This window comes from Salmo salar, chromosome ssa25, assembly GCF_905237065.1.
Source record: "Salmo salar chromosome ssa25, Ssal_v3.1, whole genome shotgun sequence".
NCBI classification, from domain to species: Eukaryota; Metazoa; Chordata; class Actinopteri; order Salmoniformes; family Salmonidae; genus Salmo; species Salmo salar.
In genome coordinates this window covers 18,231,144-18,248,420 of record NC_059466.1, presented here as the reverse complement: position 1 = coordinate 18,248,420, position 17,277 = coordinate 18,231,144, and the positions used below count along the sequence as shown (strand labels likewise).

General features: G+C 45.2%; 1 protein-coding gene across 3 annotated transcripts in view; it reads left to right on the top strand.

Annotated features, from left to right (window-relative positions):
- Nucleotides 1-17,277, top strand: part of zeb2a (zinc finger E-box binding homeobox 2a) — a 49,158-nt gene that overhangs the window by 28,428 nt on the left and 3,453 nt on the right. Inside the window, exons 3-9 of one of the 3 annotated variants that reach the window (XM_014173503.2) lie at nt 6,172-6,447; nt 9,987-10,055; nt 11,183-11,380; nt 11,667-11,881; nt 13,772-13,880; nt 14,240-16,272; nt 16,706-16,805. In XM_014173503.2, coding sequence (XP_014028978.1) covers nt 6,172-6,447; nt 9,987-10,055; nt 11,183-11,380; nt 11,667-11,881; nt 13,772-13,880; nt 14,240-16,272; nt 16,706-16,805 — 3,000 coding nt within the window. Of the gene's footprint in view, nt 1-6,171; nt 6,448-9,986; nt 10,056-11,182; nt 11,381-11,666; nt 11,882-13,771; nt 13,881-14,239; nt 16,273-16,705; nt 16,884-17,277 lie in introns of all 3 variants that reach the window. The other 2 variants (XM_014173502.2, XM_014173505.2) reach the window with 2 other exon arrangements.

Sequence of the window (17,277 nt, the reverse complement as noted above, 5' to 3'; positions counted from 1 at the left end):
TATGTTATTGTAGCGTCCTAATTAATCTTACAGGAAGTGTAAGGCCATATCAGATGGAAGCAGCACCGCGGATAGATTTATTAATGCTCCTAATCAGCTTCAGCTAAATTAATTTCACACTGATTGCATGTATTCATCCAAATTTGCATACATTTAGCCCAGGTGATTTATTTTTCGCTTGTCTCATCCATACTCACGCATGCACACACGCACACACACACACGCATGCATGCACACACACACACGCACGCACGCACACACACACACACACACACACACACACACACACACACACACCGTGAGTGTGATCAACAAAGCTCCCCAAAGCAGTTATTGTAATTGATGATGGCAGGGAAGAACTGCAGGCTGTACAGAGGCCCAGCAGTAGAGAGGACAGTTGCTCAGTTAAAAGAGCCTTGGATAATCCATGGAGCGACAGGATACTGAGGCAGGTGGTGGAGGGCTGGAAGGGCTGGAAGGGCTGGAACAGGCAGCAGAAGGAACCTGGCACAGACCGTCACCACAACCTGCAACACATAGTTAGACACGCATTGTTGCTGTCACCAGCTTCCTGTGTGTGTGTGTGTGTGTGTGTGTGTGTGTGTGTGTGTGTGTGTGTGTGTGTGTGTGTGTGTGTGTGTGTGTGTGTGTGTGTGTGTGTGTGCGTGTGTGTGTAAAGGGAGAGGTTGGGACAGTGTGTGAGGGAACAATTAGGCTTCATAGACAACTCATAAGGGGAATAAAAAGGATACAGTCTAACGAAAGAACATGAGAGAGAAGCCATCTCTACTCTCTGTCATTTCCAGGGTTTGTAGAAAAATATTGCTTTTAGGATTTAACCCCGGCGCCAACATTCCAAATAGGTTATGCTAAATTAAACAGCTCCTCAATATTTACGAGACTCTGTGAGATTTATACTTTGCACAAACAAGACTAGCTAAATGCATAGCAGAGTGGAGCTATGATTATTAAGTGTGTTATTTTGTCTTGACTTGCTACCCTGACAGCAGGGCACTCATATTAGGCAGAAATACCACTCCTCCTTCCTCTTGCCTGAATATTTGATGAGCAACCTGTCTTCCTGATTGTGGAACGTGGTTTAAAACCCTCCTAATGTCCTAATGGCCCCTTCTGTGGCCATCTGCACCACACAGTCTACAAAGGTGAAAATCACAATTGGCCTCGGTACAAGAACAAGTGGCAAGGCGCAATCTAGATAGATAGAGTCCAGGTTCACTTTAATATACGGATGTACTCAAATCAAGGATCATTTATCCTATTGGGTTTGATTTTCCGCTGAAATCAATGCAAAATATGGAGCACCTCGTCGTCGTACAAAAAATTGAATTAGTGTAAAATCGATGGCTAACCTGCAGCCAAGAGCAAAATCCATTTTGTTAAGTGAATTCAGGTCAACATCACAGAGAAAATGAAAAGTCTAAATTGATCTGCGCAGTTATTTTGGCAGTTTATTATATCACAGACCATAGCCACATTGAGAGGAATGGCTCAAAAAGCCAATGGAATAAAGAGTACGATCAGTGTGGCAGTCTTTATATGGCAGAAGGGCACTAGTTTCAGTTCAGGTTCGTAACCCGTAGCGTTGTTAGTTCTGTGAACAGCCTCTGTGGTGTGTTGTGGTGTGTTGTTTTGTAAAATTGCTAACCGCTAGTGATGGACAAGCCAGAATCACACAGGAGGCGGCTAGCTGCCGAGCATCTGCTCCTAGATTTGCATATTAATTGACCCGTATTAACTCCAAAAAGAAAAAAATCGAGCAAGTTTATGACTCTACAGAATTATCAATCTCTATCACCCCCCTTTTTCCTCTCAGGGCCTCTTCTTTCACCTGTTCTAAAGGTCCTTTATCATATGGGTTGAACATCAGGTTAACGTCAGTCCTTTGTATTTCACTTGTAATCCTTGCAGTGTGAGGACATCACACTTCTGTCTGTTTTGGCCTTTGTTTCTGAAGGCTTTGACTTGTCTTCAGCCACCATGTGAAGGAACCATTTTGAGGGTTTTTCTATCTTTAACTTCCTCCAGTCTTGTGTGTCGGCTATCCAAAGGGATCCTAGTTGGCTTTTTGTTTGTACGCCATGTATGTGTAAAAGTGTGTGTGTAAGTGTGTGGGGCCGGTGGGGGTCTTGAACATTTGTCGAGAGGAGTAACATGTGCGCAGGCAGGGCACAGATGGTGGCTCCGTAACGGGAGGGAGGGAGAGAGGGTGGAAAGGAGGGAGGGAGAGAGGGTGGAAAGGAGGGGGGGGGCGTCTGGGCACTTGAGTAAAACTCTGAGATCTTTCTCTTGCACCTTCTCTCTTTTTTTCTCTCTCCTTTTTTCCAGCCTGTTGCTCAGGACCCCGTAGATAAATGGGAGTTTAATTCAATTAGAGGCAGGCTACTGGAACCACCCCTTCTCTCCTGGCTGGCACTCCCCAGACGTGCATGAATACACACACACACATGCACACACGCACAGGCACATATACACACACACACACAAACATTCAGTTATATAGGCCCACACAACAACACAAATATTGACACACACTCTTTGGTTGATTCGTTTCATGTCCCTCAGAGTATTTGTACTATTATGGCAAATAATTCATGCTGTAGGCTATTTCTTTCTAAAATGTTTAGGTAATAATGCATTAGTACACCTTTATTCCCCACCTCCCTGTGTAAATCCCCCTACCTGTCTTTGTATGCATATCATTAGATGGATGTTGGACCACTTCCAGTCTGTACCCGCTAGGCAGCGACCTCATTTCCACAGCATTCAGGCAGTGCTTCCTTACCTACTCACTCACCTCCCCCTCCCCCTCCCCCTCCAGTTGTTCGCTCAGGTGATCTGCACCACTCACAGGCAGCGAGAGAGAGAGAGAGAGAGAGAGAAAAGAGAGAGAGGTAGAACAGAGAGAGAGGTTTTTCTCCGGTAGCTTCCATCTCATCTCTCATTACCCAGGCAGTCGTAGCGGCGGACAAGAGAGACAGGACGCAGCAGAGGATCACCTGGAGCAAGCAGTAGACCTGAAACCTGTGTCGTTTTTTGATTATCATATCAAACACCAATGTGTGTGTGTTTGAATATGGAACTGGCTTTTTCATTGAGCCGCACAGAGAAAGAAAAGAGAGAGAGAGAGAGAGAAAGAGACTGTGTGGGTGTGGATACTAGCCCCTCATGGCATACGTGCAGGCAATGGCTCTGTCTGATTAATCTGTTCCACTGTGGGGCGGTTTAAAATGGACGACGTGGAAGGAAGCCTCCCTCATGCGAGGAGAGGGCAGGTGTGATCTCTGCAGAGCCTGGGGATGCACTGTGGGATAGGCGATGATGTGGAGTGGGTTCCGTTGTTTTACGGAATCCATATGATATGTGGCAGGTATGGTATGCACCTGTTAGTTGCATTTACACCCCTCAAGGGACACGCTCGTTCTAAGGCAGTTCGATGTTTTTTGGTTGGTTGCTGTTCTAGTTAATGGTTGCGTTACTGGAATGTCTGTTTCATAGGATTTAGTGGATTTGTTCTATATTCAAATGATGATGGGGTTAACTGTAATATATAATGTAGACAGAGTATTATTCTATAATAATTTATATGAACGGTGCTCTGCACTGCAAGAAAGCTCCACCTCCTGACCTCAACTATTGATTTTCTTGAATATAAAGTAGATACAGTGGAAGGGGTTGGGCATCGGCTGGTGATAATCGACCAACAAACCAACCATTCTACATCATCCTTCTCAGAGAGACTCAGAAGGGATTCTCAGTAAGGAGGTGTACTCCTACCCTGCACTACCTGCACCATTGTAGACAAATACTGTGATCGATATAGCCTACCTTTTTAAAGCCACCTGCCTGGAACTTGTGGCTAGAGCTGGGGGCATTAAGTCCTTCACTGAAACAGCTGGAGGCATTAGTGACATAAAAAAGGCCATTCTTCTTACTGAGAATCTGCCTGGAGTAAAATATACCAGAGGGAGATGACCAAACCAGCTAGGGAGGGTCAAGATTAATGTCTTTGTGGAACGACCTTAGTTGAGCAGTGAGAGAGAGCAGCAGAGGGAGAGAGAGAGAGAGAGAGAGAGAGAGAGAGAGAGCGGGAGAGGGAGAGAGCGTTCAGAGGAGAATAGCAAGCGTTGTCGCTGCTTTGTCTCGGGCTCCTTGAATGAGCACAAAGGATCGATCGGTGGAGAGGTGACGGGCCGAGACAATGGAACTCCATGAGATCAGCAGGTCGGAACGGCGGCGCTTCCACACACAATAGAGGTGCGGCAAGACAGAGCGAAGGGTGGCGCTCCATCAAAGATGTCACTGGAGACAAAGCGCGCTCACTCTCTGGGCTCTGAGTTGTTATATCTCGCTTTATCCTGACTAAACCTACTGAAAAACAGTTTGATAACTGCTATCTAGATTAATGACAGATTGTACATACAGGTGGTGTGTCTGAAGTCATTTCCAACCAGAATTATTGATTTGGAGACACAGAGCAACTAAGATCCCAGCCTGTAGCTTTAGTCCAGCCTTCTGTGACATCTGCCACACTACTAGACCCATGTGACCTGGGAGGCAAACAGTCTCATGAATTGCTTTTGTTTGGGAGGTCACTGGCTTTTCTCCGTCTGCCTACCGCAACACAGATACAAAACAGCCACACACTGGCCAAGTATCTGAGCAACATAAGTAAAGTAACAAACAAACAGTTGTCTTCGTGTTTTTCCACCAAAACATGTATCTTTGTCAGTTGGTGAGTGATTCTATAACTGTGAGGCATGTAGCTTTCTCTCTCTTTTTCCTGGAAGAAATTAGTTGAATAATATAATTTCCTAAAGTAAATGTGCCTACATATTTTCTGTGGCATAATAACACACGCAAGTCTTGATAGAGAAAACACAATTTCTATAAACTGGACAGGATGCTAGCTGGTCTTTTCACTGGTCTGTTCCAAACTGCTCTTAGCTCAGAGTTAAAAAGGGTCAGATATTTCATTCAGCGAAAAGGCAAAACCACTATTGTTGCTGGTCTGGCGGGACTAAAGAGGGGAGGGTGTGTAAGAGTGAGCGTGAGGTTAAGATGTTGAATGAAATCATATTATATCCAACATATACCTAGACCACACAACGTGTTTTCACGTCTCACTTTTCAGCCTTTTCTTTCTCTCTGTCTCTCTCTCTCTCTTTCTTTCTTTCTTTTTTTTTGATCAGAGAGGGCATTACCCTGTCTGAACTCCCCCTAAATCCTTGTGGTCACACCTTTTATTAAAGAGGGTTTTGTCCCACGCCCTCCACCCCCCTCTGCTGCTCTTGGTATTCAGCCCAGGTCAGCAGATTTCAGCCCACCCCACCGTGGCTCCCCTTTTTAATTTGCACCTGTTGCGCAGTTGTCCGGGAGGCAAGTGCCGAACCATACAGTCAGACAAAGATCATATTATGAACAGATATGCAAAGCCTAATCTCGATGTACCCAAAGGGGAAGAGTGAAAAAAGAGACGAGTGAGGGAATGGTATGCCGTTAGGATGTAAAGGTTTATGGGTTTGAAAAACTGTCGAGGGGAACCAAATAATATCCCCAAACAAGCAATTGACTTCAAAACGCATCGTTTTTAGCCACGTCCCTCTCGCTTTCTGGAGTTGGCAACGGCCTCCAGAGATAACGCGCATGAGAGCTTGGCGAAATATTGCTTTATTAGGCATACACAGAACTCAAAATGAACCTGAAAATTGTGTTCTATTTTCCACCCCCGAGGGCCCCCTTTCCTGCGCCTAGTTCCCATGATGTCATGGCTTTTAAATTTTTTTGTGTTATTCCCCCCCCTCCCTTTTTCTCTTTTGGGTCTATGCCTGCCTTTCTCATGCACCTTTTTCAGAGTATTTTTCTTCAACACCGAAGTGGACATATTTATAGGTTGGCGTGAAGGCCCTTGGGTTCAGCCCGAATCAAATCAACCACATTTTATCAAAGTTCAGGGATGTAATATTTACAAGCTGTCCATTTCCACTTGGTCCCTAGAGTGTCTGGGATGTATAAAAAGCTCCCCAAACTATTCAACGCAGGAATGTGACTTTCAGCTTTTGCCTCCACTACTTTAGTCTTTACCTCTAGAGCCAAGTTAGTTGGATGTTGTTTTAGAAACCTAACAGCGTCTTTTTGGTTGTTGTTTTGCAGTGCTGAACTATGAGAATGTGGTGGAGACGGGCTCCGAGACAGACGAGGATGACAGGACTCTGGTCTCAGAGGAGAATGGTCTAACCAATGGGGAGGAGGGTAGCAGCCCCATTGGGGCTGGCGTGCCCAACCTGGAGGCATCACCCAGGGTGGGCCACGCCCTGCTGTCCTACAGGGCTGGAGCAGAGGAGGGGTCAGAGGGCAGGGACGGGTGGCAGAGCCACAACCACGCCTGGCGTCTGGCAGACAACCCGCACGGACACCTCAACGGGACTGGTGAGTGATCTGCTCAAGATACCGTTAGAACGTAAATCAGTGAATAGGCAACACACCTGTTGTAAATCAATTACACAGCACAACAACATCAGAACAACAACATCAGAACAACAACATCAGAACAACAACATCAGAACAACAACATCAGAACAACAACATCAGAACAACAACATCAGAACGACAACATCAGAACAACAACATCAGCACAACAACATCAGAACAACAACATCAGAACAACAACATCAGAACAACAACATCAGAACAACAACATCAGCACAACAACATCAGAACAACAACATCAGAACAACAACATCAGAACAACAACATCAGAACAACAACATCAGCACAACAACATCAGAACAACAACATCAGAACAACAACATCAGAACAACAACATCAGCACAACAACATCAGAACAACAACATCAGAACAACAACATCAGAACAACAACATCAGAACAACAACATCAGAACAACAACATCAGAACAACAACATCAGAACAACAACATCAGCACAACAACATCAGAACAACAACATCAGAACAACAACATCAGAACAACAACATCAGAACGACAACATCAGAACAACAACATCAGCACAACAACATCAGAACAACAACATCAGAACAACAACATCAGCACAACAACATCAGAACAACAACATCAGAACAACAACATCAGAACAACAACATCAGAACAACAACATCAGAACAACAACATCAGAACAACAACATCAGAACAACAACATCAGAACAACAACATCAGAACAACACCTCCAGAACGACAGACACTGAAATAATATCGCTGATGTTATTCAATTACCCATCTTATAATAATACAGTACCTATTCACCTTTTTCAGTTTATGCTAAAATAGCTTGAGCCTGGGAAGTGGCTTTGTTCGATACTCTGTCTATTGTCCTCTTTTCCGGGGCCCTGTGAGGTTGACAGGAGATTGTAGAGTATGACATGGTGCTCTACTCTAGTGGGACGTGTTGCTGCTGAAGCACAGTCAGCACTTTAGCTGCTTCACAGGCTCACGTCGGCAAAACCACCTCCCTCCCTCCCTCCCTGAGGTGTGTCCAACTCACCCTCCCTCTCACACATACTCATCGCTGTATGACTGTTCACACCCTGTAGCACGTCTGTCCTCTCAATGTTCTCCCTCCCCTCTTTTCTCTCCTTCTCTCTTTCTCTTGGCTCTGTAAAAGCATGTCATCTGCCTCCTCATTGTTTTCACATACTTTCATAGGAATAAAGTCAACTCCGAAAAGGTCAATGTACTCAAGGTCTCGGCAGAGCAGAATATGTCACAATATTTCAGTTTAACATATGAAGCGCCACCTTTCATTCTCGTTGACCCATAATTTTAACCCTTTATATATTTAGGAAAACAACCTGTTATAAAATCCTTTATAATTAGACTCAGTTTAGTGGGCTGTGACCAACGCAGCCTCTAACTCCCCCATATTGCTATATTGTACAGGCAGAGCTATCAACAATGAGCAAGTTGCGCATGCGAAACCTGTCAACCCCCCCCCCTTCTCTCTTTTCCTCCCTCTCTCCCTATCTCTTCCCCCCTCTCTCTTTTCCTCCCTCTCTCCCTATCTCTTCCCCCCTCTCTCTTTATATTTCTCCATCCACTCCTCCCCCTCCAAGTCATCTGCATCAGTGACAGGACAACCGGTGTCGCCAGGACCTCAAAGACAAATACTTTTAATTAGGAGCCAAACGGGATCGTTAAGAGGGAGCCAGGCTTTTGCAGGACTCATTAACAGGCCTAAATTAAATTTGGAGCTTTATGATGGCAATTTACATGCATAATAGGCCCACCATTCTAGTGCCACCTGACAGATACAGAGTGCAGAGTGAACTCATGTAAGACGCACAGTTTTAAAAAACGGACCAGCGCCGGCTATCCGTCTCTGGTAATGACTTGGTGGCGCGCTGCCCCGCTGAACTGGGAAATAGAAAGTACTAGGAAGAAGTTTTTGATTTTGAACGCGGTCCAAAACTAAATGTAAATGAAAAGAGCCTTGATGCGGAGAGCATAGATGTTATCATTATCATGGCCATCATGAGAAAGCTGTAAAAGAAATCAATGCCAGATTAGCACATCTGCTACAGTCTGTTATAGCTAATGCTAAACTGGTGGATGATTTTCATTGAGCTGGTATTTTACATTTATAGGTAAACTGACGAAAGATAGACAACTCACATATTTTTCATATCAATTTCACTCAGGCAACAGATGTAAAAGACTCGGGTGTCACTTCATGGTACTGAAAAGAAGAAGCAGTCTTGAACTGTGGAGGTTTGAGTCACATCGAGAATGCGCAGGGTCGAAACAGAATTACCACAAACAGAACTGAAATGCTAATTTACTTTAACCGCCATCTTGCCTCTGCCTCTCTAGGAAAAAAAGACTACTGAAAACACAATGAGCCTCCATTTTATATTTGAGATTTCATATTCAGTGCAAGTGTACTGTAAGTGTAGTGAAGGAGGGGCCTACTGAAAATAGAATGACACTTGAGTACAGTGTCTAAATTCTACGACAGTGGCACAGGGCGTGACTCACATGCCTTTGTCCTTACTCTGGGCCCTGGAACCCACAAAAAGCCCCATGTTGGCTGAATGAAACTCATTCTAAAAAGTCTGGCAATGATTCTCTTCCCAATGAACCAAAAGTTGAGGCGAAGTGAAGCAACAATGCTTTCCCCATCAGAAAAGGCAGCATTTTTGCAGTTGTTTTCTGAAGCGTGCAGTACCACCATTTTATCTGTGTGGTGCAGGGGGAAACTTAAGTGGTAGGGAGAAGGGGAGACCTTGCTTCTTAATTACATGGATTCATAGTCTTGGAACTATGAGAAAGAAAATAGTTTTCATCTACATTATTTATTAATTAATTAAGGAAAACTAGCAGATGATTTCCATGCATTGTACCTTCAACCTTCCTTTTACTCTTGTGGGCCACAAAATGTGTAATTCGACTATAAATGTATGATATAAATCGTGTACAGTACCTTGTGACTCCTTTGACTCATAGCAAGACTATTTTGTTATAAAAAGCACAGCATCAGGTTCCTGTTTGACACTCATTGCTCATGAGGAAGGAAGTTTTGAAAAGTAACCTGCTGCAATGAAGAGGGGAGAGGGGGGAGAAAAGGAGACTGTGCTCTTGTTTTCTTCCCCATCCTCTGTTGCCACAGGCAGGGGTGTTGTATATCCCTTTTTTGAAGGGGAAGCTTATGATACTTGTGACTCCTGTTGAGGAGTCACATGACTGGGGCCAGGAGAAACAAACACAATAGGCACAGTATATGTACACCCCTCGCCTGCCTGTCCTTCATTATCTGGAAAATACATTCATATTATGAGCTGGGGCTGAATGGAAAGAGGTACTTGTTAACTGAATTGCCAGGGTAGCATGTAGCATGCGCATTCCAGTTGACTTTGCCTCGAGTGTTGAGTTTATTGAGAGCTGTGTTAGCCACAGTCGATTGTCCGATTTTAAACGCATTTCTCCTTTCCTTCACAGATGAAAGGAAGGAGGAATATGAATCCTTGGGGCCAGAGGGGTCTCTTCACTCTGTAGGAAATGGTACAGGTGAGTTCCACTCACACCCTCTTAACTGTAACATGATGTTTACTATAACTCCCCATTCCAGCATTAAATCCTCAGCAGCAAGACACTAGGAAGAGACTTGATTATAATATCCCCATGCAGCAGATGATTTATACCTAATAGGAAACACACACAGTCAACAGCCATGCAAGATAATATCCCTCCATGTGCAGCAAAGCAAGAGGGAAAGCAAAGCAGTTCTAGGTTGAGTGAGAGTGCAGCGCAAATCACATCTTGCTGCAAAATTGAGTTTTGACCTAAATCTCATTTGTTTGGTTCATGTACTTTCAAATTGGTTTACAAGCAGAAAATAAAATGCGAGTTTGTCCTTGCAGTGAGTCACAAGGTCTTTGCAATTGAGCGTTTTATCAACAAAACCTTGCCTAGAGTGACTACAAGGGATCTAGGCCTCTTGGCGACAGTTTGGTGTCCTTTGTTTTAAGGATATTGTTAACAGTTCAACGAAAAATATACACAGCAGCGTATAACTCACAAGCCAATAGCAAACAGTAATAATCCAAAGACATAAAGGTAGCTACATTACAGTAACTGCCCTGATTTGCTAAATCAGCTGATGAATGCATTAGATACCTGATATACCATTATGCCTACACTGACTGTTAAGTAGATGTAACCCTACATTATCTTACTTATAATCAAATCTCTGCTTTAAATTATGTAGAGAGAGAATTCTAAGTGAGATCTGTAAACCCAGCAAATCTAATTGCAACTTAAACCAATTACCCGTTATACTAGGACATATTTAAGTTAAAATGTTTAAAAGCTTTTTTTCCACCATTTAAGATGGGTTGTGAACATCACTTAATGATGGAATTGTCTCTGATTTTTCTTTGTAGAAGCCATTACATGACAGCATTAACGGTAACTTAAATGTATACTCCCCTCTAAGTAGTGGCTTAGTGCTTTCTTCCCTCAGTTCATCACATTTAGAGACCAGTCTGTTTCCTGTGTGGCCGATATACTGTAGCTTTGCAGCATCTCTCAAGTTGGGGGAAGGACGAATGAGACTGACAAATATTTGTATTTGTCTCCATTCCCTTCTCTTCTTCTCTACATGCCCCTCTCCTCCTCCTCCTTCTCTTATACAGTGAAGGGTATGGATGGGGTGTCGGAGCTTGACGAGTACTTCACTAAGCGTAATAAACTGGAGGAGAGTGACAGCCACTCGGCCAGCATCGCTGAGTACCTGCAGCGTGGAGACACTGCCATAATTTACCCAGAAGCCCCAGAGGAAGTGACACGACTCGGAACTCCCGAGGCCGTTGGGCAAGACGAAAATGAAAACGGTAAGAATCCAGAAAATAAATAGCCCTACAGTAAATCCCGGGCTATTATAGCATTATATGTCTACCACTTTTATGACTTTGTCCCCAATAGTGTTACTGAGTGACTTTTATGGGTAGTGTGTGTTTAAGTGTAAGCTGTTGGCGACTGAGACTTTGTGAAGCGGAGATAATTATGTAGCTTTGCTACACTTCCTCCGTTTACAACCTTGGCATGCTGCCCATCAGTGTCTATTAGCTGACCTTATGAGCCCTCCTCCTCCTCTTCCTCCCTTTTTCTTCTACACAGACCTGCCACCTGGGACTCCAGATGCATTCGCCCAACTGTTGACCTGCCCTTACTGCGACCGGGGCTACAAGCGGCTGACATCGCTCAAGGAGCACATCAAGTACCGCCATGAGAAGAACGAGGAGAGCGTGCCCTGCCCCCTGTGCAGTGAGACCTTCTCCCACCGCACACAGCTGGAGAGGCATATGGCCACGCACAAGCCAGGGAGAGATCAGGTAAGACTGGCAGACAGACAGGAGATGATCATTTTCTCTTTTTCTTCTCCTCCTCCTCATCCCCTTTTCTTTCCTCATCTGATCTCCTTCACACATTCGGTTGTGTCGTTTGGTGGGTCGGTCAGTGCTCTGCGTGAAACACAGTATAATTTGAGCTCAAAGCCCTTCACTCTTTTTTTCCCCCATCTAAGATTGTTGTTAATTACAAGGCTTCCTCATACTGCATGCACTTGTCTTCTGCATCGAGAATCCTATTCTCTTGAGTGAATGATTATTCTAATTTCCTCTTCCTATCGTCCTCTACTCCTCTCACATTACAACAAGTTACTTTTGAGCTCTTGTTCTTTAAAAAAAATCAGACCCCGCACTGCTTGTTCGCAGCTGCATTTTGTTGTGCTCCCCCAAGCTTCCGCCTACAGTGAGGCATGCGTGGGATGTGCTAGCATATTGCCTTCCTCAGGCCATCTGACTTTTTGCATCAGCTGTTGCTGGAACTGGAACAGATTTGATTAGAAATTAGCACTCGTAAAGATAGTGCGAGAGATATGGACAATTTCCTATGGTTTAATAAACAGCGATAAGAGGTTCTTTCGTTGAGTGTAGCATCTAAAATGTACCTATTGTGTAAGTACAACCAGGGAATCAGTACAAGCACAAGTGTAGACCTTTTTTCTGTCCTATAACTGAGTCTACAACGGTCTCATAACGGACCATGCAAATAAGCAGTGGAATCATTCAATTTTCCAATTATACTGTAATTATAATGACATTTCCTGAATTAAGCATGTCAGATTCAAACCTCAAATTTGCTCTGAGCCCACTGTGACAAAAGCAGTGAAGCAGCACCCCCCCATTCTACCGCCTCCACCCCCTCACCTGACTCCCCCTTTCCCCCTCCAGACTGACTTAAATAGGAGCAGATGGTCTTTTCCCCAGTGATCTGGAGTATCATAATCCTCAAATGACTAAGTGTTTGTTTATTTTTGTACTTCCTCTCCAGTTAAAATAGTTAAATAAAGGATCTTATGGAAGGTCATTATGATTACCTTAGTGCACCGGACTGTGGAGGGATTTTGATTTGAGCGATACTGAGTGCTATTGGTGTAAATGTGTGAATTGTGCTACTTTACTTATCTTCGGTGTGCCTAGAGCACATGTTTATCGTGGGTTAATTGTTCACACATTTAGTTATGATGGCAGGTTCCACATCGTTCATTGGCCCAATTTTTCGGATAGCTTTTTCACAAAGTAGTCCCCTTCAAGCCACATTCAGTAGGCTAACCCTAATCACATGCCCTAACCTAAAATGTCACCTGCCTTAGGAATGTCTTAACTCCATACACAATCACACTCACACTTTCGCACATACCGGTACATAGACTCCTCAGCAAGCATTAGCGAAAAGGGATTTTTTGGTATTGAAAATGTAACAATGTACACCTCCCACATCATTCTCATGAAGTTCTTTGTGGGGGCTTCATCTCCCTAGACATTGTTTTTGTTTGTTATCTGCACTCATTTGAATTTCAAATGCAGGAAATGCACCTACACTAAACAGTTACCTTTGAACAGAACACAAAAACTCAACCCACACTGTATTCTCGAAATCGATTGGAGTTGCTTGTGTGCTTCATCATTTGGATTACGCAATTTAGGATGTAACCCCCCCAAAACAACTGTTAGATATAGGCTAGTTAACTTGTGTGAGGGAGTGTTATTGTGTTGCAAAGTAGCCTACCTTTGAAGCTATGACAAACTTATTACATTCCTTCTCAAGACCAGCTACCTTGAAATCTTCCCTAGTGTCTGGTTCATTTGTGACCTCCCACTCTTACACACCACGTTTAGGTGGCACTGATGTGAAAACTCCCTTTTCTATCTCCTCCACAGCCCCAGCTTCTGAATGAAGGGGCCGGCAACCGCAAGTTCAAATGCACCGAGTGTGGAAAAGCCTTCAAATACAAGCATCATTTGAAGGAGCATCTCCGCATTCACAGCGGTAGGTACTAAGCCGAGTCAAGTTGGCTTTAACCCACCATTTTTAAATGTATTCATGTGACTGTAGCTGGATGACTGAGAGGGCTTATGCCATAAAATTAAAATTGATAATGTTCCTTTTTGGCCTCTGTCAGTAAATGAGTCATTCTGTTTTATAATAGCTCACTGTTTCAGACCTGTTTCATAACTGACTAATTCAGCCATATGGATGAGGCCATAGCTCAAGAAAATGAGAGTTGAATAGAAATAGAAATTCTCATTTTCACACTGAAAGAAATCTTCAGCTATTTCACTACCAGCCAAATTCAAGTATTCAAAATGGAGTAACTTGAAATACATGTGGTTGTTTCCCGTTTACAGGGGAGAAACCATATGAGTGTTCCAACTGCAAGAAGCGCTTCTCCCACTCCGGCTCCTACAGCTCCCACATCAGCAGCAAGAAGTGCATCGGTCTGATCTCTGTCAACGGACGAGTACGTAACGGAGGAGGTAACACCAAGGCTGGCTCCTCCCCTAACTCCACCGCCTCCTCTCCGGGAAGCCCTGCCCTGGCCCAGCTCCGCCACAAGCTGGAGAACGGCCGCCCCATGGGCCCCCATGACCAGCAAAGCCACCTGGACATCAAGGCAGAGCCCATGGACTTCAACGACTACAGGCTACTGATGGCCTCCCAGTATGGCGTCGGAGGACCAGGGGGCTATATGAACGGAGCCGGCCGAGGAGGCAGCCCCCTGGGGATCCACAGCTCCTCTCAGAGCCCCCTGCAGCACCTGAGTGGGATGGGCTTGGACCTGCCCCTGCTGGGCTACGGTTCCCTGGGGAACAACCTGAGCGAGGTGCAGAAGGTCCTCCAGATCGTGGACAACACTGTGTGCAGGCAGAAGATGGATGGGAACCCGGAGGAGATCTCTAAGCTCAGGGCCTATATGAAGGAGCTGGGGGCCCAGATGGAGGAGCAGAAGCTGGCTTTGTCCTCCCCGCGTGCTGGCTTCCAGGTGGTGGGCCACAGCAGCCCCACCAAAAGCATCATCGACTACACTCTGGAGAAGGTGAATGAGGCTAAGAGCCTGATCGATGACTCCAAGAGGCAGATCAACATGGACATCAAGAAGGAGAGGCTAAACCACTCGATGGATCCTGAGGAGAAGTCGCACCACGAGAGCCACCAGGTTCCATTCCTGCCTTTCTCCTGCCAGTTCTGCAAGGAAACCTTCCCAGGGCCCATCCCACTGCACCAGCACGAGCGCTATCTCTGTAAGAAGAATGAGGAGATCAACCACCTCCAACCCAGTGAGGGCGTGCCTCCCAGCCGCAGGGGGGTGTTCCCCTCAGAGCAGCAGGCCGCTCTGCAATCCTCTCTGTCAGAGAGGGGCGCTACCAGCCCCGTCAACCCTTTCAAGGACCACGTGTCAGTGCTCAAGGCCTACTTCGCCATGAACATGGAGCCCAACTCAGAGGAGCTGCTGAAGATCTCCATCGCAGTCGGCCTCCCACAGGAGTTTGTCAAGGAGTGGTTCTCCCAGTGGAAGAATCAGCAGCAACAACAACACAACAACGGTAATGCCAACTCCAGGAAGCGGTCGCCACCGCCAGACCGGAGCAGTGCAGAGGAGCGCAACCACCACGGCCTGGCCAGGTCACCGATGTCCATGGCGCAACACGTGGATCGCATTATGGCACTCGCGGATTTACACGGCGGCAACACCAACGGTGACCGTGACACTTCCCACAGACATTTAAAGGCCAACCAGTTTACAGCCAACAGGCAGATGGGTGACAAACCACTAGAGACCTTGGACCACCTTAGGAGCAGCACGTCATCTCCTCTCAATCTCTCCTCCACTTCTTCTAAAAACTCCCAGAGCAGCTCGTACACTCCAAACAGCCTGGCCTCTGAAGGGGACGGCCATGGGGGGGACGCACCATTGGACCTTTCTCTTCCAAAACACATGATGAGCAACAGCATCTCACTGGGAGAAAAGAGGTCCAAACCAAATGGCTATGTCTCAGACCGCAATGGTGACCACCACCAATCCAACCGGGAGCAGGGGACTGAGCCCATGGACTTGGCCCACATCAAAAAGGAGTTCCTGGGCTCAGGGAGAGACAATGGAGGGAACAGCGGCCACCAGATGGAAAAGAGTGCCAGCCCCATCTTTGGCATCAACCCCTTCGGTGGTGGTCACATGTACACACCTCTGCCCCCACATGGAGCGTTCCCCCCGCACAGCTTCATGCAGGCCCAGGCCAGCATCCCAGGCCTGAGGCCATACCCAGGGCTGGATCCAATGAGCTTCCTGCCCCACATGGCCTACACTTATGCAACTGGGGCAGCCACATTTGCTGAAATGCAACAGAGGTCGAGGAAGTATCAACGGAAACCAGGTTTCCAGGTAAGCAAACCCTTTTGTGGTTTTAGATCCATTCACTAAAGTACATTTTTAGTAAGAGGTTTACAATAAACCTTTTGCCCTTTTAAATTAGTGTATAATGGATATAGTTTCACTCAACACAAAACAAATAAAATGTTTTAGATTTTACATTTTTGTAATGTAATTTTTTTCCTGTAAAATAGTGTTTTGTCTGTTTTGTTAATACTTCCACTACACACGTAAAATCCACAACACAGAATTAAAAAGCCCATATGTTCCCCTTTTTATGTCTCCTCTCCTGGTCAGTAAGAAGGGTCTTACACAGGTTGCACAGATCGACCGCTAAGCCCTGTCCAGACTTGGGATCAAACTCAGAGCAGAAGGTGTCTATGTTTAGGTGACAGGTGTGGATTACTTACAAATAATTGAAAAATCTGCCTCTCTCATCTCATAGGGGGAGCTACTGGACGGCACTGCGGACTATCTGTCAGGCTTGGAAGACCTGACAGACGAATCGCTCCTCTCCCGGAAGAAGATTAAAAAGACAGAAAGTGGTATGTACGCGTGTGACTTGTGCGACAAAACATTCCAGAAGACCAGTTCCCTCCTAAGACACAAATATGAGCACACAGGTATATAACATTTGGACACTTCTTTTTTACCCCACCCCTCCTCTTCGCCTTTGTGCCCACCCCCTCCATGTTTTGTGTCTTTTCAAAGCTATCTTTTTGATTATCTTTTTTGATTATCTTTTCTCGTTCTTGATCACATAGCTTTTTTTCCCATCTCAGTTCTTATTTTCTCTCTTGTCTTTCACATATTTTTATGTTGAATGTGTTCAGATCCATGACCTAACATGTTCCTTTCTTTTTGACAGGGGTGGGTAATAGTGACATGTTTCGATATGACAGGGGTTACATAAACGTTCAGTAAAGTAGACATAAGCGTCATTGCATTTATCGCTCCAGACATTCTCCAGAAGTAACGGGACCAGTGGCCATTTTGGAAACAAACTTGCCGCTTCAA